At 41.8% G+C, this 25,912-nt stretch overlaps 1 protein-coding gene across 1 annotated transcript in view; it reads left to right on the plus strand.

The window, feature by feature from the left end:
* The window catches only part of LAMA1 (laminin subunit alpha 1), a 165,711-nt gene that overhangs the window by 57,335 nt on the left and 82,464 nt on the right, over nt 1-25,912 (plus strand). The window contains exons 6-17 of the mRNA XM_034642580.1: nt 982-1,071; nt 4,346-4,463; nt 5,843-6,021; nt 6,690-6,795; nt 8,940-9,100; nt 10,056-10,196; nt 11,409-11,582; nt 13,408-13,509; nt 14,682-14,893; nt 15,669-15,780; nt 18,291-18,401; nt 25,139-25,266. Of these exons, the coding sequence (XP_034498471.1) occupies nt 982-1,071; nt 4,346-4,463; nt 5,843-6,021; nt 6,690-6,795; nt 8,940-9,100; nt 10,056-10,196; nt 11,409-11,582; nt 13,408-13,509; nt 14,682-14,893; nt 15,669-15,780; nt 18,291-18,401; nt 25,139-25,266 (1,634 nt within the window). The remainder of the gene's footprint in view (nt 1-981; nt 1,072-4,345; nt 4,464-5,842; nt 6,022-6,689; nt 6,796-8,939; nt 9,101-10,055; nt 10,197-11,408; nt 11,583-13,407; nt 13,510-14,681; nt 14,894-15,668; nt 15,781-18,290; nt 18,402-25,138; nt 25,267-25,912) is intronic.

Below are 25,912 nucleotides of genomic sequence, written 5' to 3' on the forward strand. Positions count from 1 at the left end.
TATTTGTTTATTTGTGCATCTATTATTTAATTTATTCTTAATTTTTTGCCTGTTAGCCTTAATAGATTGCTTTCTAAATTTTATTTTCCATTTCTTCACTGCCAGTGTATAGAAAGAGTCCATTTTTGTTCATCGATTTTGCATATTAAGACATTGCTAAAGCCACAGATGATTTCTAGTAGGTTTTGTGTGGGTGGGTGTGTGTTTTAATAGATTTTCCCAAGTACACAATAATATCATCTACAAATAATGAGAGTTTGGATTTACTGGGCACTCTTTCTGCCTTTGATTTCTTTTTTCTTCCGTTATTGAACTGGCTGGCACCTCCCATAGATGTGGAATGGAAATGGTGAGAGCAGATGGCAAGAGGAAAGCCCTTAATCTTTCACTTCTAGCTCTAGGGTTTTCATGGATTCCCTTTATTAGGGCTGAGCAGATTCTCTTTTACTAGCTTGCCATTTTTTTAATGAGTGGTGGTAAATTCTATAACACGTTTTTTGTGAATCTATTGAAATGATCAAATGATTTTTTTCTCCTTTATTCTGTTAATATGTTGATTTACATTTACTGATTTTTGTGTATTGAACTAACATTGCGTTTTGGGGGAAAATTCTACTTGGTCATGAGTTATCATCCTTTGTATAAAGTACTATGTTCAATTATATACTGCCGTATTCAATGTAGCAATGTTTTTTAGGGTTGTCAGTTATGGGTGTTGAATATGACTGCCTGGTATAAGGTACAGCCAAATTAAGAATTTCTTTTAGACTCCTCTGGTTTCTGTCGATGAACTCATTTGGGCATTATTTGTTTTAGATCAACACAAGGATTCTTTGTGCATGAAATATAATTGAATATGTATATCTAATTATTTTTCAGGTTACCAATAATGGCTAAGCTATATATTGGAGAGCCCAACATTTTCTTTGAACTGAAATAGAAGAGGCCTTAATTTTTGTTTGTCACTTTCTTTTTCCTTAGTATTACTATTCAATCAAAGACATTTCTGTTGGAGGAATGTGTATTTGTTATGGCCATGCTAGCAGCTGCCCATGGGATGAAACTACAAAGGTGAGTTCTAGTATTTTACAGTTTATTAAAACTTTGAAAAAGAAGTTATAGCTATAGTGTTTGCCTTACTGTGTTTCATTCAAGTCAGACATTGAAAGGTATAAAATTATGTTGCAAGAAATATTTTTCAGCTTATTTAACTGGTTTCATTTTTTTGAACAATTTTATTCCACTTTCTTTGGAGGATCTATTTCTCTCTTTTTGTTTTCCTGGTATGTCCAGCACAAAGCAGATTTTTTTTTTTCCCATCATGATAAGCATACTCTTTAATCTCTATCACCTATTTCATCCATCCCTCCCTTTCTTGGTTTGTCTCTGTCTCTCTCTCTCTCTCTCTCTTTTTTTTTTTACCTTTGCTCATTTGTTTTGTTTCTTAAATTCTACATATGAGCAAGATCATATGGTATTTGTTTTTCTCTGGCTGACTTATTTCACTTGGTGTTATACTCTAGCTCCATCCATGTTGCAAAAGGAAAGATTTCATTCTTTTTTATGGCTGAATAATATTCCATTGTATAGATACATAGCACTTCTTCTTTATTCATTCACCTATTGATGGACACTTGGGCTGCTTCCATAGTTTGGCTATTGTAAATAATGCTGCAATAAACATAGGGTGTGAGTATCCTTTGAATAAGCATTTTTTAATTTATTGGGTGAATACCCAGTAGTGTAATTGCTGGATCATAGGTAGTTCTATCTTTAACTTTTTTTTTAATAAAGATTTTTTATTTATTTGACAGAGATAGAGACAGCCAGCGAGAGAGGGAACACAAGCAGGGGGAGTGGGAGAGGAAGAAGCAGGCTCATAGCAGAAGAGCCTGATGTGGGGCTCAATCCCAGAACACCGGGATCACGCCCTGAGCTGAAGGCAGATGCTTAACTGCTGTGCCAACCAGGCGCCCCTCTATCTTTAACTTTTTTTTTTTTTTTTAAAGATTTTATTTATTTATTCGACAGAGATAGAGACAGCCAGCGAGAGAGGGGAACACAAGCAGGGGGAGTGGGAGAGGAAGAAGCAGGCTCATAGCAGAAGAGCCTTGTGGGGCTCGATCCCATAACGCCAGGATCACGCCCTGAGCCGAAGGCAGACGCTTAACCGCTGCGCCACCCAGGCGCCCCTATCTTTAACTTTTTAAGCACCCTCCATACTGTTTTCCACAGTGGCTGCACAAGTTTACATTCCCACCAATATTGCAAGAGGGTTCCTCTTTCTCTGCATCCCCGCCAACACAGGATGTTTCTTGTGTTGTTGATTTTAGCCATTCTGACATGTATGAGGTGATATCTCACTGTAGTTTTGATTTGCATTTCCCTGATGATCAGTGATGTTGAGTATCTTTTCATGTGTCTATTAGCCATCTGGATGTCTTCTTTGGAAAAATATCTGTTCGTGTCTTCTGCCCATTTTTTAATTGGATTATTTGTTTTTTGGGTGTTGAGTTGTATCAGTTTTGTATATATTTTAGATACCAACTCTTTATTGGATATGTCATTTGCAAATGTCTTCTTCCATTAAGTAGGCTGCCTTTTAGTTTTGTTGATTGTTTCCTTTGCTGTGCAGAAGTTTTTATTTTGATGTAATCCCAATAGTTTATTTTTGCTTTTATTTCCCTTGCCTCAGGAAACATATCTAGAAAAATGTTACTATGGTCTATGTCAGAGAAATTACTGCATGTGCTCTCCTCAAGGATTTTTGTGGTGTCAGGTCTCACATTGGGTCTTTAATCCATTTGGAGTTTATTTTTGTGTACGATGAAGAAAGTGATCCAGTTTCATTCTTTTGCATGTAGCTGACCAGTTTTCCTAAAACCATTTGTTGAAGATACTGTCTTTTTTCCATTGTATATCCATTCCTCCTTTGTCAAAGATTAATTGACCATACAATTGTGAGTTTATTTCTTGGTTTTCTGTTCCATTCCATTGATCTATATGTCTGTTTTTTAATGCCAGTACCATACTGTCTTAATTACTACCATTTTGTAATATAACTTGAAATCTGGAATTGTGAGACCTCTAGTTTTGTTTTTCACTTTCAAGATTGTTTTGGCTGTTTGAGGTCTTTAACGGTTCCACACAAAGTGTAGGGTTGTTTGTTCTAATTTGTGAAAAATGCTGTTGGTATTTTGATAGGGACTGCATTAAATCTGTAGATTTCTGTGGGTGATATCGACATTTTAACAACATTTCTTCCTCCAATCCATGAGTATGAAATTTCTTTCCACTTTTTGGTGTCATCTTGAATTTCTTTCATCAGTGTTTTATTGTTTTCAGAGTATAGGTCTTTCACCTCTTTGATTAGGTTTACTCCTAGATGTTTTATTGCTTTGGTGCAGTTGTAAATGGGATTGCTTTCTTACTTTCCCTTTCTGCTGCTTCATTATTACTCTATGGCAAGGCAACAGATTTCTGTACATTATTTAGTATCCTGCAACTTCACTGAGTCCATTGATTAGTTCTAGTAGTCTTTTGGTGGAGTCTTTGGTGTTTTCCATATATAGTAACAAGTCATCTGCAAATAGTGAGAGCTTTACTTCTTCCTTACCAATTTGGATGCCTTTTATTTCTTTTTTTGTTTAGAAGATGTATTTCTAATTAGGTATTTACTATGAATTTTTTTGTGTTAACCGTAACATAAAATTTACCATTTTAACCATTTTCAGGTACACAATCTGGTGGCCTTATGATCTTCGAAACTCTTTTCTCTATAAGACTGACAAGCAAAAACCATGCACAGCTATAAACTATGCTTGCATTTTTTTAAAAGAATGGCTCCCCATTTTCTCCCTCTTCCATGTTTTTGATACTAAATCAAGAGAAAATCAAGTTTACCCATTTTAGCATAATACTAAGTGAATAATATGACACCCTGTCTCCTCTTATATGAAGCAACTTGTTATTTTCCCCCCAGTCTTTGTACTTCTCTGACTCTTGATTGATTTTCCTCTTTTGAGGCTGAAACCTAGGAAGAACAGGAAGGTTATTAATAGGAGCTTATAAACCCTGAATATCAGTGCATCTTATTTGGAAAACTTTTTGTTCATGAACCCATTCTATTTTGAGTTTTGTTTTATTCCTCCTCACTTCTGTTTGTAACCAGGTCATGTGTGTATATTTTTCTCTATAATCAATGCCTCTATGCTTTGTTGGAGCCATATGTCCTCAGGTGTACCGTTAGGCTGGATATGGGACTGTGATCAGTTCTTTTAAAAATAAAGTTACGAAAAATATACAGGTTAATTTCCAAATGTCATTTTGTCTTCCCCATTTCTAGAAACTACAGTGTCAGTGTGAGCATAACACCTGCGGAGAGAGTTGCAGTAGGTGCTGTCCTGGGTACCACCAGCAGCCCTGGAGGCCCGGCACCATTTCTGCTGGGAACACTTGCGAAAGTAGGTCCCCTGAGGATGGAAGGATGCAGTGCTTTTCCTTCTTAATATGCTTATCTTGATGATGACTTAACATTGTGACTAGTGCGTAGCTTGTTTTCTTAAGTATTCGAAGGGTTCCCAAAGTTACATATTACCTGAATACGATTTAAAGTATTAAGGCCCACCTGTATATTTAGAGGTTTGCTATTTTATCTCGGGTTGCTCTTCCCATAGATAAATGTATTCTTTATTAATTTGGGTTTAATTTTTAAGTAGACCATATATTCACATGATTCCAACATCCACCTATATATAAAAAATATGTAATGAAAGTATTACTTCCACTCTATTTCCATCCTTCCCACTTCTTACTATTTCTTACTATGTTCTTCCTGAAATTTTTATGCAAACAAAGCGTACATCAATATGTTCCTACCCCCATCGTAGTTCGTACATAGAACCTGACAAGCTATGCATGTCTTTCTACACATCACTTTTATATTTAACAGTATGTCTTGAAAATCTTTCCATGTTAGCAATTATGAAAGGCTGTCCTTATTTTTTAAATTTATTTGTGTGTGTTTTTTTAATTCCAGTATAAGTAACACACACTGTCATGTTAGTTTCAGGTGTATAATGTAGTGTTTCAACAATTCTGTACATTCATGACTCAGTGGTCCTCACGATGAGTGTGTCTTCATCCCTTTCCCCTGCTTCACCCACCCCCCCACCCACCACCCCTCTGGTCACCACCAGTTTGTTCTCTATTGAAATGCTGTTTTTATTTTTTTTCTTTCTTTCTTTTTTTTTTTAAAGATTTTATTTATTTATTTGACAGAGATAGAGACAGCCAGCGAGAGAGGGAACACAAGCAGGGGGAGTGGGAGAGGAAGAAGCAGGCTCATAGCAGAAGAGCCTGATGTGGGGCTCGATCCCATAACGCTGGGATCACGCCCTGAGCCGAAGGCAGACGCTTAACCGCTGTGCCACCCAGGCGCCCCTGAAATGCTGTTTTAAAACACAGTACCACTGAATTCCTTTAAATGGATACAATATAATTAAAATGGCTACGATCCATGGATAGTTCAGTTGTTCCCAGTCTTTCGTTAACACAAACAGCAATGTGATGTTTAAGCCTGTACACATCACTCATAAGTGCAGGTACTTCTGCGGGATTATGATCCCAGAAGGCAGGTCGAAGGGTCAAATGGGTGTGCATGTGTATAATGTGGATGACTACTCCCAATTGTCCCCCATAAGATTGCCCATATCCTATTCAATTTACTCATTCTGGAATTCTAATTTAATTTATGGCCATAGAAACTTAACTTAGGGAGGGAAGGGTTTTCTTTATATAGGACATAATAAATATAGTCATTGCTATGTTAAAATTCTCCTAGAATGTAATTGTCACAATAAAGCCCAAGACTGTTACTACGATGAAAATGTTGCAAATCAGAGGAGGAGTTTGAACGTTGCTGGACAGTTCCGAGGAGGGGGGGTTTGCATCAATTGCCTGCAGAACACCATGGGAATCAATTGTGAAACCTGTATTGATGGATATTACAGACCTTACAAGGTGAGAGTGAATTTGATTGCCTTTTCAATGTGGAAAAGAGATTTCACCGACGGTCAACTTCAATGTTGGAAACTCATTTCCTTTTGTAATATTTCCTTTATATTCTCATTCTGCTAGTAGCATTTTTCAGATATCCATTTCCTCCTCTATCTGTCCTATTTCCTTGCTCAGAGTAGGATGTTCACTTGTTATTTAACTTGGATTTGGGGCCCTACTGGCTGTGTAACCTTGGTTGTGTAATACTAACTGTGAAGAGTGACCAAAAACTATTGCAGCTGTATCTTGCCTGTAGGAAGGGTTCAGTCTGTCCTCGGCTGACCTAATATGTAGTTATCATCTGGCTCCCTGTGGAGGTCTGGTCTAGGTGATGCTTCTATGTGGCTGTGAGAGAGAGCTGAGCGAGGGGAGTCACGTGACCGTGGTCATGCGAAAGGGCAACACTCTGCTAATGATACTAGCAGCTGTCCCATCAAAAAATTGTTTGGGGCTTTCTGGCTTGAGCTCACATTATTTTCCTGAGACCTACACTCCCCGGGTATACAAAATCATTATAATAATCATATTTGAATAAAAAGCCAATACCTTGTCATTGGTTATTATTGTTGATATTATTGCGAATATTGCTATTAATTCTGGTAAGATAATCCAGGACAAACACTACCTTTCAGGTGTCCCCTTATGAAGACAACCCGTGTCGTCCCTGTGACTGTGACCCTTTCGGGTCCCTCAGTTCGGTCTGTATTAAAGATGAGCTCCAATCTGGCTTACACAAAGGTAAGTCTTTGATTCGTTTTTGTGCTTGAATTAATGTGTGTGTGTGTGTGTGTATGTGTGTGTGTGTGTGTGTGTGTGTAAGATTTGTACCTGGTGGAACTATCATCTTTGGATAGAAACTGGGTGATATGATTCTCTATTGATTCTTTTGTTTACAAAATACTTATCAAGCACTTACTGTGTGTCAGGCAATTTTTTAGGGCCCAGGAATATGTACTTGAGCAAGATGATCGAAATTCCTACTCACAGGCAGACACTCAACAAACAAGTACATGTGTAATATAACTCCGGGTAGTGATGAGTGCTGTGGGCATGAAGCAAAATTAGGAATTGTGATTGGAGGGAGATGGGGTGCAAAGAGGGCAATGTTGGGGTGATGAAATGACATTTGATCAGATAATTGAGCATTTGGTGAGAGAAGAAATAAGGCTCAGTTTAAAGCCATATGGGGAACACAGTAAATAGCAATCCCCCTATTTAGCTCTTAGAAGACACTCCCAAGGCTTTTGCATACATCATCTCACAAAGCAAACAAATTCTCCTGCTAACTTTGTAAATGTCAGATTGCTTTCTGTTTCAAAAACTGGCAAAGGACATGCAAATACCAGAATCTTCTGAAAAGGTTGCATCTGTTCAAAGACTTCTGTGACCTCATCAAATCCTCAGTCACTAGCAGTTAAAATGGATTTGATCAGCAGGGAAGGATGTGCCAAGGGTGGGGCCCAGCCACAATGCAGAGAGTAATTTACACAATTGAGTTAATCCTTACAAGTGACTGGTAATGGGATGCTAATGAGAATGAGGGTGCTGTTGATTGTAGTGAGAATTACCCTTGATTGGGTGCATTTTAAGAAATACATCATTTAAACATTCAACCATAGCAGATAGAAATTATTTAATGCATTTTAAAGGCAAGGAAACTGTAGCTCAGAGCAGTTAAGAAACTTGGCTGAGGTTACATAACTAGACAGTTTCAGAGCTGCCATTAAAAGCAGAGAGTGTTCATTGCCCTTTACCATTTCCCATGTGCTTTCAAAAAAAAAAAAAAAAGCTTTCTTTTGTGATACAGTTCACTACCATAGTATAATTCACCCATTTAAAGTATATGAGTCAATGTTTTTTGGTATATTTGGGTGCAACCATCAACACAGCCTACTGTGAGACCATTTCCATCATCCCATAAAGAAACCCCTTCCCCATTGGTAATCACTCCCCACTTCCCTCTATGCCCTCCGCCCCAGCCCTAGGAAACCACTGATCTACTTTCTGTCCATGGATTTGCTTATCCTGGGCGTTTCATATAAATAGAACCATACAATGTATGGTCTTTTGACACTGGCTTCTTTCACTTAGCATCAGGTGTTCAAGGTTTATCCATGCTGTAGTTTCCATTAGTCCTTTGGTCCTTTTTTTTTTTTTTTTTTTTTTTTTCTGAATACTACTGTATCGTGTTTGTACCACATTTTATACAGCCATTCATCAGTTGATGAGTATTTCATTTGTTTCCACTTTTTGGTTATTATGAATAATGCTGCTACAAACATTCACGTGTAACTTTTTTGTGGATATATGTTTTCATTGTTCTTAGGTAAATGGTTCAGAGTGGAATTGCTGGGTCATAGTGTAACATGCTTCATATTTTGACGAAGTGCCAAACTGGTTTCTTTTTTTGTTGTTTTTTAAAATTTTTTTTTAAATTCAATTAGCCAACATATAGTGCATCATTAGTTCCAGATGCAGCGTTCAATAATTTATTAGCTGTGTAGAGCAGCCAGCACTCACCACATCACGTGCCCTGCTTTCCAAAGTCACAGCACCATTTGACATTCCCTGCAGCCTCTGTTTTTCATGTCTGTTTTCTTTTTTTTAAACCAGGGGTCGACAAACTGTGGTCCGTGTGCTGTATCTGGCACCCCGCCTGTTCCTGTAAATAAAGCTTTATTGGAACAGAGCTATGCCCATCTGCTGCTGTATTCTGCGTGCTGCCCCAAGCAGTCAGGGCAGAGTTGAATAATTGTAACAGACATTCTTTGGTCACAAAGTTTGAACTAGTTCATCTTTGGCCATTTACAGAAATAGTTTGTGAACCCCTGCTTTAACCTGTTTACCCTCCTGCTGGGCCATCGCCATCCTTTTCTTCCCAGGGAAGCAGCCAGGTCAATGTCCATGCAAGGAAGGCTACGCAGGAGAAAAATGTGATCGCTGCCAATTTGGTTACAAGGCTTACCCAGCCTGCGTCCGCTGTGAGTGTAGTCGGGCCGGGAGCGTGAATGAGGACCCATGCTCAGAGCCTTGTCTCTGTAAGGTACGTGGGGGGGTTAAAGATGACCCTGAGTTTCCTTTGAGGTGTCCTAGGAAAGCAACACATTCCATAGACTCAGGCGATCAGTTCTTGAGCAAAGCAGCAAGGTTTAAGTACAACTTCGCTTCCCTACACCTTCCTGAGAAGCATGGTGTTCTGTCACAGTCTGTGTCCTTGGCCTTAGATGGGCACCCATCTGCTTTTTGGGTGCCTTCTGGGCAATGGCCATCTATTCCAGAGGTATTTCTGTGACTTCCAAGGTGAAACCAAATACTGCATTTCTTAGGCTTGGGCCATTACCCCTTCTCTGACATTCTGTTCCAGCTTAATGTTTAGGGGAGAATCAGGTAAATCCTAAATTTGTAGAAATGTTAATTAAAGGCAGATTTGTTATTTTGGATTTCTTTTAAAAAGGAATCAGACAATGATAAAAAACACAGTCATTGGGTACCAGCGAAGTGTGGGGGGTTTGCTATCTGATATTAATATCCATTTCCCCATAATAACTGTAATTTGTAGGACTTCCCATTATATCTTCTGTGCTTCTCCCCATGTAAGCAGCCTTAAGCACGTTATAAGTGACTGAAAATAAACTTGAGCATTTATTAATAAGACAAACAATTATATAGCCCTTCTCAGGTTTTAAAATTCTCGAAAGATCAGCAAAACTGGAAGATTTAGATCAAAGCAATATGAAAGAAGTCATTTCAATATAAATGACCTAGCTCTAGGATCCTGACCTTCATTCTTGAACACAAAATTGAGGGGTCATAATTTCGAAATATCTATCTGGAGATAATGACTTCATGAGGCTTTACATCCCCTTGGAGCATCTATTTATTTACCTGTTTCTCTGAATCACCAAGCCCCTATCTGGTTAATGTCACGTTCATGTCACTTTATTCTATCTACCTAGACACGCTGGTTTCGAAGTTAATCTTCTCTCTCCTCCATGCAGGAAAATGTCAAGGGAGACAATTGCGACCTCTGCAAGCCAGGATTCTATAACTTGAAGGAGAGAAACCCCGAGGGCTGCTCAGAGTGCTTCTGCTTTGGTGTTTCTGATGTCTGTGACAGCCTTTCTTGGTCCATCAGTCAGGTGAGCGTACCTTCCCTGAGCCCAGATTTAAGATTGTGCCATCTCTAATGAGCTCTCTGGGAGCTGTGCTCTAAAGCGCGGGGGCTGCCTTTCCCCATACGACTGCTCCCGGCCGTTTGGAATGACAGTGGCACAGATCAGAGGCAGCCCGCTACTAAGTGTCACAAAAGTGTCTCTCTTGGTCATGGGTTTGTTCCTATATACATTTCCCTAGCCAAACAATAGATGTCACGGTATTGTAAGATGTATTGTGGTTCCATTTCTTCTGTGGGGAAATGCATCTGGTTGTGGGGTCAGAGGTGAGATCTGGGACCCACTGCTCCACACTGGTCTCAGGCCAGGACGCACATTAGGAGATGACGTCATGCAGAATTTTCTAACTCAGAGAACCTGGTGAGGGTAGCAACAACAGCAAGTAACATAGGGATTATGAGGGCAGGCAGGGTATCCTCAGTTGTTCTGGGAATGGGGAGTCCTAGGGGGATGCCAAGTAATGGCACTGGGAGGCCAGTGTGATGGCCAGAGGTTAGGGAGGACCCAGGGCACAGGGCTCATCCATGGTATCCACTTGGCCCCCCCCAAGGCCAACTCGGGAGAGCTGAATTCAGGGTAGGGGGTTGCTAGTCCCTGGCTCTCCTTTCCTTCCCTCCCTCCCTCCCTGGCAGGCTGGTGAAGAGTGGGAGCAACATGGGTGAGGGAGTGGGAATCCCAATCAGTACCTGAGAATGAAGGTGAGCCCCTGTGACCACCATGCTGGGATGATGGCTTGTCATCTTCTTGTAGATGACAAATTAGGAGAATAGGATCTGGAGGTTATTTTTAATACACTTTTCAGCTTTTTGGTAAGAAGCAGGAAGCAATGATGAAGAAATCAGAGTTAGCCAAAGACATTTTGTTCAATGCATCTATTAAGGTCTTCGCTGTTTTTTTAATCTAAAATATATATCCGTGGCCTTGACAATTTCGCTCGCCTACTTGCTTATAATTGATCTGAGGACCTGGGGAGTGTTTGACTCATCCTCAGATTTTCTTGGTCCTTTGACAAGTAGAAGGGTCACGAGTCGTGTGGTTCTGGTGGCCACAATGTGTTAACTCGGTCCCTAGCTAAGCTCTCTGGGTCTGTTTCTTCATTGTAGGCATATTGGTTCTGGGCTGGCTGAAAGCTCAGAGGACTTCTATTTCATATTCTGAAATTCTGAATCTTTTTTTAAGGTGAAAGACATGTCTGGGTGGCTGGTCACCGACCTGATCAGTCCGAGCAAGATCCCATCTCAGCAAGACGCGCTGGGCGGACGCCATCAGATAAGCATCAACAACACCTCGGTCATGCGGAGGCTGACTTCCAAGTATTACTGGTCGGCCCCGGAAGCCTACCTCGGAAACAAGGTAGGGCCATCGCCAGAAGTGACATCTTGAGCAAAGATCTCAGAGCACATTAAGAAAGAACTTCTGTTGGCAATTTAAGTCGTCTCAGGGTCACTTGAGGGTTTGACAGATAATTATACAGCATTTACTTACACCTGACTCACACGGTCTTGCTTAGCCTTGGGTGACTTCATTACATCATTAAACCATGAACTTTGTTCTCCGCCACGTTGGTCATAGGCAGTCTGTTGTAGGAAGTCTTGTCCCCTCCTCCCATGACAGGCTCTCTACTTTCCTCTGCGTTCCTGGATCACTTGGGCCTCTGTGAGGCGCCGGGCGCATTCCTGCTTTGTTTAGTTAGCGCTGTACTTACCTTAGCCACAGAGCCCGGTAGAGGGCCTGGCACATAGAAGGCACTTGGGCAGGACAGGCTGGGTGTTGGGGCTGGGGTCTTGCCATTTTCATTATCAAGACAGACTGTTTCTCACTCAACGTTCGCATTTAGCAAAGATAGAATACTCCCCATTTTAAGAAAATGCAAAATGGTGATTCTACAAAGTGGAAATTTGGTTAATATGATTTAACCTGCTGTCGTCCCCTTCCTCTTCACCAATCATGCCATGTCTTTTTCTTTTTTTTCTTTTCTTTTCCTTTCTTTTCTTTTCTTTTCTTTTTCTTCTCTTTTCTCTTCTCTTCTCTTCTTTTCTTTCTTTTCTTTTCTTTTCATCTCTTTTCTTTTCTTTCCTTTTCTTTTCTTTTCTTCTTTTCTTTTTTATTTGCGACACAGACAGAGAGAGAAGAAGAGAGAGGGAGAGAGAGCACGAGCAGGGGGAAGGGGCAGAGGGAGAGAGAAAAGTGCACTCCTTGCTGAACAGGGAGCCCAACACGGGGCTCAATCCCAGGACCCCAGGATCATGACCTGAACCAAAGGCAGACGCTTACCCAACTGAGCCGCCCAGGCGCCCCCAATATTGCCACTTCTCTCCAGATTCCGATGATCTGAACATCTACTCAGTGGAATCTATCTCAGTGACTCGAGCTCTGTGCTCACTTTCCCTGTGCATTTGATTGTTTTGAAGTAATTGTATGTGTTTCATCGTAGCACAGGTCTTATAGCTTGGGAAGTTTCTATTTCATTTATTGGCTATATTTTAATTTTATAACCTATTTTATTTAGATTTAGGTTTAAGTAGTGTTTATTTTGAAAATGATTATTTCCCCCATCAGATTATAATCCGAGAAATGTGCTCTATTTATAATGTGATTTTATCACCAAAGGTCAATTATTTCTTTTTCTGTTAAGATCACTTTTCCAATTTTATGGTGCAAAGACTGGATTCTGAACCTGATATTGTTGTCACACACCTGTCACGAAGAAAATCTCCATTTTACATGAAAGGATATGACCAGGAAGAAAAGCCTTTAGTCCTTCTTTCAGCTGATGAGTCATGTTCCTTATTGTTCTCCTACAAGCAGGGCAATGAGATCAGAATGTTGAGATTATCATCATGGATCTAAATCCTAAATCCTACATGATTGAAGTGAAACACACGTCCCCTGTGTGATTCACAGAAGTTGACGCTTACTCCCCTTGGGCTCTCTAAGAGGAGTACCTCTTTCTTCTGTACATTTAAATCACAGCCTGCATTTTTGTAATATTGGTTAAATAACATATTCATATAATATGCTTTCTTTTCACTGCCTTACTGTGGACTTCCTTATGTACCATGGCCACTTGGACACCTTGCAGCCGGGTTGCTTCCCAAAGGGTCCTGGCCACCACTTCCTCTTACTGAGGGGCTGTGGTCATGGGCCCTCTGTGGTCACTCTTGCTTACCTGTTTCAGCTGACTGCGTTTGGTGGCTTCCTCAAGTACACGGTGTCTTATGATATTCCCGTGGAGACAGTGGATGGCGACCTCATGTCTCACGCTGATGTTATCATTAAGGTAGTTGCTTTCACGTTGTTTTGCTGTAGAGTGGAAGGGCTTAGCTGGGTGACAGTTTACAACTCCGTGTGGCAAGGAGCACATGGTCAAGTGGCTGTTCAGCAGGCCTTTGCCTCGTCTGGACACCACCAAGACTGAGTGTGACATTTCTCTTTGGGCCCATTTCTGGAATTGCCTCAGGACAGCACATGCGTCTCTTCCCTCAATCCCCGGAGCTGATCCATCTTTTCACATTAAAAAGGGAGACAGGAGTTTGCTCTGACGTTGGAAGTACCCCGTCGGCCCTTTGAGTCCCTCTGTCTCCTCCTGCCACATTGCCTCCCACATGTGCTTAGGCAGCAGTGCTTGGCAGTGTGGGGACGGGAGATGGATTGCCATTTTTTTCCTCAGCCACTGTCCCTAATCCTGTATCCTCACTCCCCTCCTCCCCCATCTCTCAAAGACCCAGCTCAGCTTCACCAGAAATTTTCCCAAAGGTAAGAAACCGCTTCCGGTTCTAGTCTGCAGTGTCTACCCCCCTCCACTGGCACCTTTATTTTTTTATTTTTTTAAGATTTTATTTATTCGAGAGATGGAGAGAGAGAGAGAGGGAAGAAGTGGGGGAGGGGCAAAAGGAGAGAGAGAAGCAGCCTCCCTACTCAGCAGGGGCTCGATCCCAGAATCCTGGGATCATGACCTGAGCCAAAGGTAGACGTTTAACCGATGGAGCCACCCAGGCATCTCTCTCTCCTGGCATCTTTAATGATATGCACCCCCCTGTCTAGCCTGCAGCAAGTGGGAAAGTTGTGACATAAAGCATTTTTGTGAATGGCAATTTTATGGAAGGCTGAAGGTATCTTTATACACTTTTTCTACTTTTGCTCTTCAGTGAAAGATGAGGGGTGTTGGACTGGTTGCTTCGAGGAAAACCGTGGGCACAGACATGCTGTTTCTCTTCTGAGATCCCAGCACAGGACCCAGCCTTTAGCTTTACTATCTGAATCCCTCTGAGGGGAATGCAATGAAAGCATCTCTCCTCTGATCGTTCTGGTCCAAGAGTTACGACGCTATTACATATTTGCCCTGAGAACCGAAGCACAAATGAAAAGCCGTGTTGCTGAATATGAATTTGATTTTAGTTTTTGATCATGAAGTTGAATGACAAATATGTTTCCTCTTGTTTTAAATGTTAGGGAAATGGACTCACTTTAAGCACCCAGGCTGAGGGCCTGTCATTACAACCCTATGAAGAGTACTTGAACGTGGTCAGACTTGTGCCAGAGAACTTCCGAGATTTTAATAACAAAAGGGAGGTAGATCGCGACCAACTGATGACTGTCCTTGCCAACGTGACACATCTCTTGATTAGAGCCAACTACAATTCTGCAAAAATGGCTCTTTACAGGTGTGTATTGAAGGAGAGGGAAGCTCGTGCTGACAGTCCTCAATCTCGTCTTCATCTATTAATAATGATGTGTTTTCAGTGTAATGTATTTTGCTTTATTATTTTAAGAGCACAGCTAATGGAACTGGCTGTCTTGAAAATATTTTTACTACTATAATTTTAGCGAAGTTGTAAGAACAGTGGTCCATGACAAATGTGCCTCAGTAGATCGTCTTGACATCAGGATCAGGAACTTTCAGGGCGGTTTTCTGAGAAATGCCTGATAAGTTCACTATTGTCTGGACCACCATGCATCTGATTTTTACCCTCCTGATGTTAATGGTCGTAGATTTAATGGTTAATGGTCTATTTAAGGTAATGTTCCCATCCTTGGTCATGTTATTACTTCCAGAAGGTCAGTTTCTGGCAATGCCAGGCTAAGCGTGCACAGCTAAAGCAAACACAGAATTTAAGAACAATCTCAAGATAGGATGTTCAAGATAGGATGATTGAACGGGTTAGTTTTCCTGAAGTGCTTCAACTCAGACTGGGCAACATGAGACCCTTCCCACAGCTGTCTGGGCAACTGCTCTTCGTTGCACCAAATGTTGCAAAGGCCTTCCAGGGAATACTGATGGCTCTCAGAAATCATATTAGTGTGAAGATCTGTAGTTACTTACAAAAGTCACATCACCTTTTTGTTTAAACAAACTTTAAGAGTCCACCTTCATCAAGGTGTTAGATGTCATTGGCAGGTGGGCGCCTAAGTCACGTGCTGACCCCTATCTCTCGGTAGGTTGGATTCTGTCTCTTTGGATACAGCCAGCCCTAACGTTATAGACCTGGCACTGGCCACGGAGGTGGAGCACTGCGAATGTCCCCAAGGCTACGCAGGGATCTCCTGTGAGGTAAGCCGTCTCCTTCATCCCTTCCTATCTCCTTCCTTTTGTTCCTTCTTAAGCAGAAAAAAAGCACATTAAAGGTGACACAATGACCCGCACTTGAATTTTAACTTTAAAAACCTGTTTGGCAGAGTTTGGGGGGCTATAGGAATATTGGAAGTCAATGTTTAAGGCAATCTGGTGCCTCTTCGAGGGGGTCCTAGGAAACCTGGAAATGGCCTACTTCAGTCTTGCCCTCTTGCCTTAGTCAACCAGAAGGAAAGTTGCACTGCCCTTGCCGTAGTTTGCATTTCTAAGGAGCACTGAACTTGATTGTATCTGGACATTTACAAATCACCAGCGTGCCACCTAGAAAGCATGAGGCAAGCCAGGCCCGTTTAGAGACTTTTTATGGCCCCCAGCTACGTTAACTTAGGTGAGCTCCACTTCTCAAAGAAGTGCGTGAGAACGTGCTTGCAATCATTGGTAAAAGTAATCTGTTGCTAAAAAAATTTTCGAAGTATATTTTGAAACTATTTAGACATGAGTATTGATAATAACTCTCTCCTTCTGAGGACTTCCTATGGATTTGGCACAATCCTAACCTCTTTGTGTAGGAAAGAGCTAGAAGTAGTCATATCAGGTTCCAAGCTTCATCTGTGCCGTTAGCCGCCACATGGTCCTGCCTCTCCCGTGTTTATGAGTGACAATGATTAGGAACACTTGTCATTGGCTGTGAGTTTTGGGCCATCATTTTTACAAAGTAAGAACATTTAACTTATGATTTGTTTTTATGAATCTTTATCCATTATAAATTTTGCAGTTAATAAAGTTGGCCTGTGCTTCATGATATAGATTTTTAATTAAATATTTCTGTTTCTATTTTAAATATTTTACAGGGTTGTTTCTTTTCTGACCCCATGAACTTTTTTTTTTTTAGATCTAAGACATGTATTTTTAGGCCAAGGAAGCCTCTGTAGGACCTAAGTCCTGTGTGCTTATGGGATAAATGCCCTTAGGACTATCTCATAGTATGTGGGATGTGGGAATGGGCGGGCTGGCAGATGGAGAAGCCCGGGCAAGCTAGACCAGGAGGAGGCAGCAGTGAGCAGGTGCTGCTGGAGAACTCCAGGTCGGCTGGGTTCAGAGGAAAATGTGCTGATGTGCTTGGGATGAAGGCTCAAGGAAGAGTGCGAAGCTTAACACATAATTTTAAGTGTTTTTATCAGGCAGACGAACTCATTCTTTCATGAGAAGCTGACATAAGGAATCAGGCAGCTATTTGTGGGGCCTGGAATTCTTGAGAGCCCAGAAGCCACCACACAGACCCCCAGGCAGCTCCCGCTCAGTGCGCATCTGTAGGCTAGCCCATTGTCCTTGACGGGAGCGTGGTGCGTGGAGGTGTTAAGGGGACTTCCACAAGGTCACTGTGTATAAATGTATTTATATATTACTCATACAATGAAAATGCAATTTCAATATTTTTCACAAGAGTAAAAACCAGATCCACGCCCCTTGTCCTATGGCCCCATGGGTGTATGCTGGCCTCCAAAGTAATATTCCCCAGTCTGCACTCCAAGCATGTTTTATGTCTCGTGTGGCCCCGAGCGGCCCCGTGGCCACAGGTCTGGGAGGTGTGTATCCCCGGCTTTGAATCTTTCCACTGGCACAGTGGGCACGGGGTCTAACCACTCCACGTTCCAGGTTCCGTGTCTATAAATAGAGAGACTGGTTCTCAGCATCATCCTGAGAATGCCATGAATGATGGTCTGGGATGGCCCCCGCTCCTCCCAGGCAGGGGACAGTGTCCGTGAATACCACGGAAGGCACGCCTGTAATGCTTGCTCAATTCACCTGATGAAGTTTGACACGGACCTACACTCGAGCACTTGGATCTTACCCAAAAGAAAACAAAATCAAGTTGAGAGGAAAATGTCCTCTTGATTGAAACCCCGGTTGAGTGGCTGAGTGTCCCATGATTTCTCACACTACCGTGGCAGGGTACCTCGCAGGTGGATGCTGCGCCAGTGTAAAGCCGCTCGCTTTGGTGTGCGTGTTTCTACCTACAAAAAGAAATGAAGGAGGGCACCTGGGTGGCCCAGTCAGTTTGGCTTCCGACTTTCGATTTCTGCTCAGGTCATGAGATCGAGCCCCATGTAGTGGGGGGGTCTGCACTCAGTGGGGAGTCCGCTTGGGATTCTTTCCCTCTGCCTCTGCCCCTCCCCCTGCTCTTGCCCTCTCTCTCTCAAATAAATAAATCTTTTTAAAAGAAAAAAGAAATGAACTGGATTATGGTGATGGTTTCACAATTTGGTAAGTTTACTAAAAAAAATCATTGAACTATATCCTTAAAATGGGTGCATTTTTATGGCATGTAAATGATACCTCGATAAAGAAGTTTTGGGGGAAAAAGAAGTACTTTTCTCTCCTTGTAGAGAATGAAGCAGTTAATGTCCCTAACCTATTGACAAGAAGATGATCTGCGTGACATACTAGGTAGCCTTCCCCCGAGTGTGTCACCTGTCCTTCTCTTGCAGTCCTGCCTCCCTGGCTATTACCGCGTGGATGGAATACTCTTCGGAGGAATTTGTCAACCCTGTGAATGCCACGGCCATGCAGCTGAATGTGATATCCATGGTGTTTGCTTTGTGAGTTTGTTGCTAAAATCCCAAGCCCCCCCTCCTACCCATCCCATAGCCCTGTGCTGTGCAGAGTGGTTAAAAAAAAAATGCTTCCTCCATCGTAGATTATCCCAGCCCTTGTAGACCCCAAAGGAAATTCACGGACCTAAGTTCATGTATAATATGTTTCCTGCTTCCCCACCCCCACCACTCTTTTTTTGAAAAAAAGTTACTTTGGTTAAAATCGAAAAGGGATACATAATGTCATTGCAGGTTTTTTATTAGAACAGCAAATTACTTGATAAGAATAGAAAGCCATATAAAGGTAGAAAATATTATCCACTGATTAAAAAGGATCAGGTCTTTTAAATGAAAGTGCTCAAATTTCTTTAACGTATTACACAGTATGTCCTAAAAGGAATAATAAAACCTCTAATACACTCGTTCGTGCAATATATAATGCTTTATAGCTGTTAGCTTGGGTAAACTCTTCAAACAAGTGCTTCTTTCCTGCAACAGGATTTGAAACATGGCTTGACAAAAATGCAATTAATCTTGAGAATGAACTTTGGGGCAGATACAGGGCAAGACTTGTTCTTTAACTTCAATCAGGAATTCTTTTAGGCTCTTTTGCCTGGAAGCCAGGCCACACTCCTGGGTTCTAATGGATTTACTGCACAGAGATGGAGGGAATGCCTCTATTAATCGGCCGAGTCCTATCCACCATACAGGGAAATGTTCACGCTCTTTCCGAAAGAGATAGATTGAGTCCCAGGGCTAGGGAAAATTAATTATCAGACCCATGGAGAAGATCTAATCATGATGCCATAGATTGCTTATTCTCTCTAAAGCCTAGTTTTTCTTGATTCTTTAAGTAAAGCTTTCATTTTTTTCTTGGTTCCTTCCATCGTTCTGGAAAGCAAGTGTCTGTAGGAATTACATGAAGTGAGTTCTACGCCCACACTTGGTCCCTCAGGATCAGTTTCCCAGAGTCATATGAGGTTGTTGCTTTTTTTAACGCCTCTGCCTTTTCATTTGGGTTTGCAAGGCCAGCCTTCCAGGGGTGTCTGCCAACACTTGGGGGTGTTGGCAGGGTGGGATTGTGGCACCCATGGCTTTGGGTACAGGTAAGCCAAAAGGGTATTTGCACACCTTCTATTACTATGTCTTTACAAAAATATATGCTCTCATTAAAGTGAATATGCTAAGTAACAAGTGGCCTTTAAGTTCTAATTACAATAAATGATAATAATTTCTGTAATTAAAAAATGTTTGGAGATACTGTTCGATTTCCAGAAAGGCTACAAAAATAGGGCGAGTTCCTGCACAGCCTTCTCGCTGCTTCCCTGGTGCTCGCAGCTTCCATTACCAGAGCACGGTGATCAAAATGAAGAAATTCACACAGGTCCAATCTCATCAACAGAACTGTGGGTTTCACTCAGGTTTCATCAGAATTCCCACTCATGTCCCCTTTCCAGCCTCAAATCCAGAACCGCATTGCACTTGCGGCCTTGAATCTGCGACAGCTCCTACTTTTCCCTTGTCTTTCATGATGTGGCGCTTTTGAGGAGCCCTGGACATTCTCTGGAATGTCCTCAGCTAGAGCGTGTCTGTTCTCTCGTGATTAGCCTGAGGGTTTGCATTCTAGGCAAAAAGACGTGAAGGTCGCGTGGCCCCTCGGTGCACACCATCGAGGATGTTAGCCTGGGACACTGGGATGAGGCGCTGTCTGTCAGCTTTTCCCACTGTCAAATTATTAGTTTTACCTTTTTAAGTCATTCACATTTGAAGGGGCAAAAACAATAAAAATTTAGATTGGAATTTAAGGAAACATAAAAACTTGGTAGCATCATTTATCTGTATCATCTAACTTTGCTTTTTTTTCTTTTTCTATTGTATTTTAAAATGAAACCTTTGAATTCTCCCCTTTGGATAGCCATTTCTAGTCCTGGCCTTGTACGTAGCCGTCGAGCTTCCAGGAGTCAACTCCTGACACACAGGTTATAAGAGAGAAGGTTCCAGTTGTTCTTAGTACCCTACCTATCTTTTTCTTTTTTCTTTCTTTTTCTTTTTTTTTTCTAAAGAGTGGTTTTAGGTTTATAGCAAAATCTAGAGGAGGGTGTAGGGATTTCTTGTATATCTCTGCCCCCACGCACGCACAGCCTCCCACATTACCAACAGCCCCCACCTTCACCAGAGGGACGCCTTGGTGCCGCGGAACCCACATTGACACATCATAACCCCCAAAGTCCAGGGTTTACATTAGCCCCTGTTCTCTGAGCTCCTTCTGCTCTTCTCCCAAGGAGAGACCAGTTTTCTTTCTTCGAAAAGAGAAGAGCCTAAAAGGCAGTTGTGTATCTTGGACCCTCATGTTTCTTCTTTTTCATTCAAGAGAAAATGTTTTTCCTTCTGAGGAGATGAGCATTCTTCTCCCTCACATACCAGCTCCACCAACAGGGCTGGTCACTTAAAGGGATGGTGACCCAAGAAAGCATTGAGACAGATTTTGTAGGGTTTTTTTTTTTGTTTTTTTTGTTTTTGTTTTTTTTTTTTTTTAGCAGAACCAAGTAATGGCTTTCCCAAAGAGAAAGAAAACCCCATCTGGCCCTTCGAGCAAAGAAATCCTATCATAGATATTTTGCAAGTGGACATACTTAAATGTATATTAATGAAACAAGTTCTTTTGCATAAAATTTTAAGCTCAACCATATAGCCATTTCCCAAAGCCAGTTGCATTTTGAATTAATTTGGGTTAATTATCAAAATCAAGGTCATATAGGGGATGGGGAGGAAAAAGAAGAGTCTAAGACATTCTTACCAAAACGTCCCCTGAAGACCGCCACCTGCACATCACCCAGGAGTTTTTTAGAAATGCAGAACTCAGGTCCCACATCAGGCCTCCTGAATCAGCATTGACATTGAACCGTGGTGATCTGTAAACAATTCAAGTGTAAAAGCCCTGGTCTAGGATAACTCTACATAAAAACTGGTGAAAGCCTGGAGCACCTGAGTGGTGCAGTCTGGTTAAGCCTCTGACTCTTGGTTTTGGGGATGGGGAGGAAAAAGAAGAGTCTAAGACATTCTTACCAAAACGTCCCTTGAAGACCGCCACCTGCACATCACCCAGGAGTTTTTTAGAAATGCAGAACTCAGGTCCGACATCAGGCCTCCTGAATCAGCATTGACATTGAACCGTGGTGATCTGTAAACAATTCAAGTGTAAAAGCCCTGGTCTAGGATAACTCTACATAAAACTGGTGAAAGCCTGGAGCACCTGAGTGGTGCAGTCTGGTTAAGCCTCTGACTCTTGGTTTTGGCTCAGGTGGTGATCTCGGGGTCCTGGGATCAAGCCCCACGCCATCAGGTTCTGTGCTCAGTGCGAGTCTGTTTGCGATTCTCTCTCTTTCTCACTCGTGCTCTCACTCTCTCTCTAAAATAAATAAATAAATTAAAAAAAAAACTGGTAAAAGCCTGTTTAAAAGGATGTAATACAAATATTTATAGTCCCAAATTAAATTTAAATTTTAATTAAATTAAGTCCCAAGTTAAATTAAGTTTTCCTATGGGAAAACGTTTATCAACCTCAGGAATTATAGAAAAGTATGTAGTTTAGAAACTGGAAATATTATTTAAACTGTTGAATGAAAACTGGCCAATTAGTTCTATAAAATGAGTGGCTCTCAGAGAAGGGGGTAAAGGGAAGTGGGTGGCAAGGTGGACCCACAGGTGGGAGGTGGGGTGAATGAGTACGGGCAGGGTTGGGTAGAGATCACAGGAGAAAGCTCTGGGTGGCATCAGCTTTGGGGTGGGGGCCATGGGAGGACCTGGGGATACTGAGTCACGGGCCAGAGAGGAACTTGGGAAAGAATGTGGAGAAGAGGCTCAGCTTTGCCTTGAGCCACGTAACTGTCCTGATGCTCAGCCACGGTCCCTACGTGGCCCGCTGTGCCCATCCCGTTTCTCCTGCATACGTCCTGCATGCCTGATGCAGTGTCGTTGTGCTTTCTAAAGACATGTTTTCCATAAGGAAAGAAGCCTTTTATATTTTTCCCTGTGTTTATCATTTCTGATTCTCTTCAATCCTTGGTATAAATCCAGGATTTCATCTGGTTCCTGGTTCCTGCCTCCCGAAGAACCGTTTTTAGCATTTGTTTGGTGCAGGTCTGATGGCCAACAAATTCTCTCACATTTTGTTGACCTCAAAAAGGCTTTCTTTCACCTTCGAGTTGGAAAGAGATTTTTGTAGATTTTTTTTTTCAGTACTTGAAAGTTGTTCTGTTTGCTTATGGCTTGCGTCATTTCAAATGAAAATCAGTAGTAATTCCTATCCATGTGATTCTCTGGGTTGCCTTTTTCCCCTGTCTGATTTTTAAATTTTTCTCCTTACCAGTTACATTTGCTTTTTATTTGTTTGCTTCTTCTCAGATCTAGTAGTTATTATCCTGCATTTAAAAAAAAAACTCGGGGCGCCTGGGTGGCACAGTGGTTAAGCGTCTGCCTTCGGCTCAGGGCGTGATCCCGGCGTTATGGGATCGAGCCCCACATCAGGCTCTTCTGCAATGAGCCTGCTTCTTCCTCTCCCACTCCCCCTGCTTGTGTTCCCTCTCTCGCTGGCTGTCTCTATCTCTGTCGAATAAATAAATAAAATCTTTAAAAAANAAAAAAAAAAAAAAAAAAATAAAAAAATAAAAAAATAAAAAAAAAACTCATTTGGAAATCATTTTAAATGCATGAAAAAGTTGTAGGAAGAAAAATAGTACTCAGAGCACCCACCTTTTACCCAGATTCACCTTGTTGTTAACATTTCCCCATTTGCTGTGTTATTCTCATTATCTGTTTATCTAATCATAATGTTTTTTCTAAACCACTTGAGAATAAGTTACATATACTATGCTCATTTATCCCTAAATACTTCTGTGTGTATGTCCTGAGAATAAGGATTTTTTCTTCTATAACTACAGTATATTATCAACTTCAATAAATATAACTTTGGTATTCTACTTTTCCTTTTTTTAATAATAACTTTTTATTATGTTATATTAGTCACCATACAGTACATCCCAAGTTTTTGACGTAAAGTTCCATGATTCATTACTTGCGTATAACACCCAGTGCACCATGCAATACGTGCCCTCCTTACTACCCATCACTACTTTTTCTAATCTACCGTCCATTTTTCCATTTTGCCACTTGACTCCATTATGTCCTATAGTTTATAGCATTTTTCCCGCCATGACAGGCTCCCGTCGAGATCAGGTATCGCATTTTATTGTCAGGTCTCTCTAGTCTTCTTTAATCTGAAGTATTCCCACAGTGTTTCTTTATCTTTTAGGATAATGGCACCCTGAAGAACACAATTTTTCAAAATAAAATGCCCCTTATTTGGGGTTCTTCTCTTATTTGTCCATGAATGAATTCAGGTTATACCTTTCAGGCCAGAACCCTTCCTTAGTGGGGCTGTGGCCTTCTCAGGGGGAAGCCCACAGTGTCCACTGCCCCTCCTGGTGGTGTGAATTCTGATTACACATGCCAGCTATTGGTCAATTTCTCCACTATATATTTACTGTTCTTTTCTTCTGCGATTAATAAGCAGGGTGAGGGAGACACTTTAAGACCATGCAAGTATCATATCCATCATCAAATTCCCCCTGAGATTTAGCAGTCTCCGATGAGTCTTGCCCCACCAACGCTTACTATGAGGTCCTCCATGCTCCTTGGTTGGCACACAGCATTCTACTGTAAGCAAGAAGCCTCCTTTCTTACGTTTATTTAGGTGCCTACTTGTTATCTGTCTGGACTCATGGATTCCAAATTGTCCCAGATGTGACTAGCGGAAGCATACTCAGTAGTTTCTGATTGTGTGATGAATACTGTTCATTGCTAAGTTTCTGGATTTTGTTACTTTCCATGAAAGAACATCTGAGTTTGTTTGGGCAGGTCATTAAATGATCATAGGTCAGCTGCATTGTTTCAGTGTTTGTTTTTAAGTTTTGTTAGGGTGGGTCTACTGTAACTTCTAGTCTGGGGAAGTTGTAGCCCTCCTGCGAACGGGTTTTTCTTCTGGGATCTCTACTGGGTGCTCTGGGCGTTTAACAGACTCCCCACACTGGCTGGTTACAATTCTAGTCCCTGGGCTCTGCGCGAGTTCTTAATTTTCCAGCTAGCCGCATGGAGATGCACTCTACGCAGGAGAAGCTTGTATTCAGTAGCTGTTTGAAGGGGTTTCCTGTGCAGCCTTCTGGAGTTCTTATTCTGTGAAGCTCTGATTCTCTGCCCAAATTCTTGCAGTTCTAGTCTCCCCAAACTCAGATCTCTGTCTCCTCAACTCAACAAGAGCCCCCACACCCTGCTTGGGTCTCCCCTCTGCCCTGCCCACTTAAGCTCAGTGTCTCCAGGAAAAAGACATGTGATCCCGGGGTTTCATCCTGTCACCTCCCTTCTCTCACCTCTGTTGTCTAGCGTCTGAAAGAAGTTGTTCAGTATGTTTTTCCCAGTTTTCTAGTTCTTTCCTACAGAAGGGCAAGTCTGGTAGCAGATACTCCAACATGGGCAGAAGTGAAAGCTTCCCATGTATACAGATTATGCAAATTAAAATTTTCTATGAATCTGGAAACAGGCAACCCCTCCTTATGTAACAGGGTTTGGTGAATTGTTTGAGCTTTTCTTTTTTTTTTCCCCACCCTGACTTCAAGTTGTTTTTCGATGAATCAGAGAATCCTTTAAGGAAGCCTGAACTGAGTCTTCTGTTCATGCGTGTGTTCTAGGCATGTGAGCACAACACCACTGGGGACCACTGTGAGCAGTGCGCGCCCGGCTTCTATGGGCTGCCTTCCAGAGGGACTCCGGGGGACTGCCAGCGGTGTGCCTGCCCCCTCTCCACAGCCTCCAACAAGTAAGCGTGGCTCACCTACCAGTGGAGCCGGCCCAGCGTGGCCAGACTTTGTGTGAGAGGAGAGTGTGCTTACCCGGTGCTAATTAATTAGGATTAAAGATGGAAGGGTGAATTCTCTCTCTTTTTTTTATAATAATATTTTTTTATTATATTATGTTATTCACCATACAGTACATCCCTGGTTTCTGATGTAAAGTTCCATGATTCATTACTTGTGTATAACACCCAGTGCACCATGCAATACGTGCCCTCCTTACTACCCATCACCAGCCTATCCCATTCCCCCACCCCCCTCTCCTCTGAAGCCCTCAGTTTGTTTAAAAGGACAAGTTTGGTGTATTAAATTATATAAGAAAAGTTACATGATGGCAAGAAAGTGTACATACTTTGGTTCCTCTTGGCCTAATGTTGCTCATTAATTCTTTCAATGCACATCTGGTGTGCCTGCCAGCAGGCTAGGAGACTAGGGGACACAGAAACGAACACAACTTTGCTCCTGGCCTTAAGGCGTTTTTGGTATAACGACCAAAATATGTAAACAGGAGGCTCGTTGAAAATGGGCTGCGTTCATTTCAGGATTCAACCGCTATGTATCGAGTGCCTGCTGCACACTGAGTGTCGCGGTAGGCGCTCAAGTATCAGAGTG

This window comes from Ailuropoda melanoleuca, chromosome 14 (assembly GCF_002007445.2).
Source record: "Ailuropoda melanoleuca isolate Jingjing chromosome 14, ASM200744v2, whole genome shotgun sequence".
NCBI classification, from domain to species: Eukaryota; Metazoa; Chordata; class Mammalia; order Carnivora; family Ursidae; genus Ailuropoda; species Ailuropoda melanoleuca.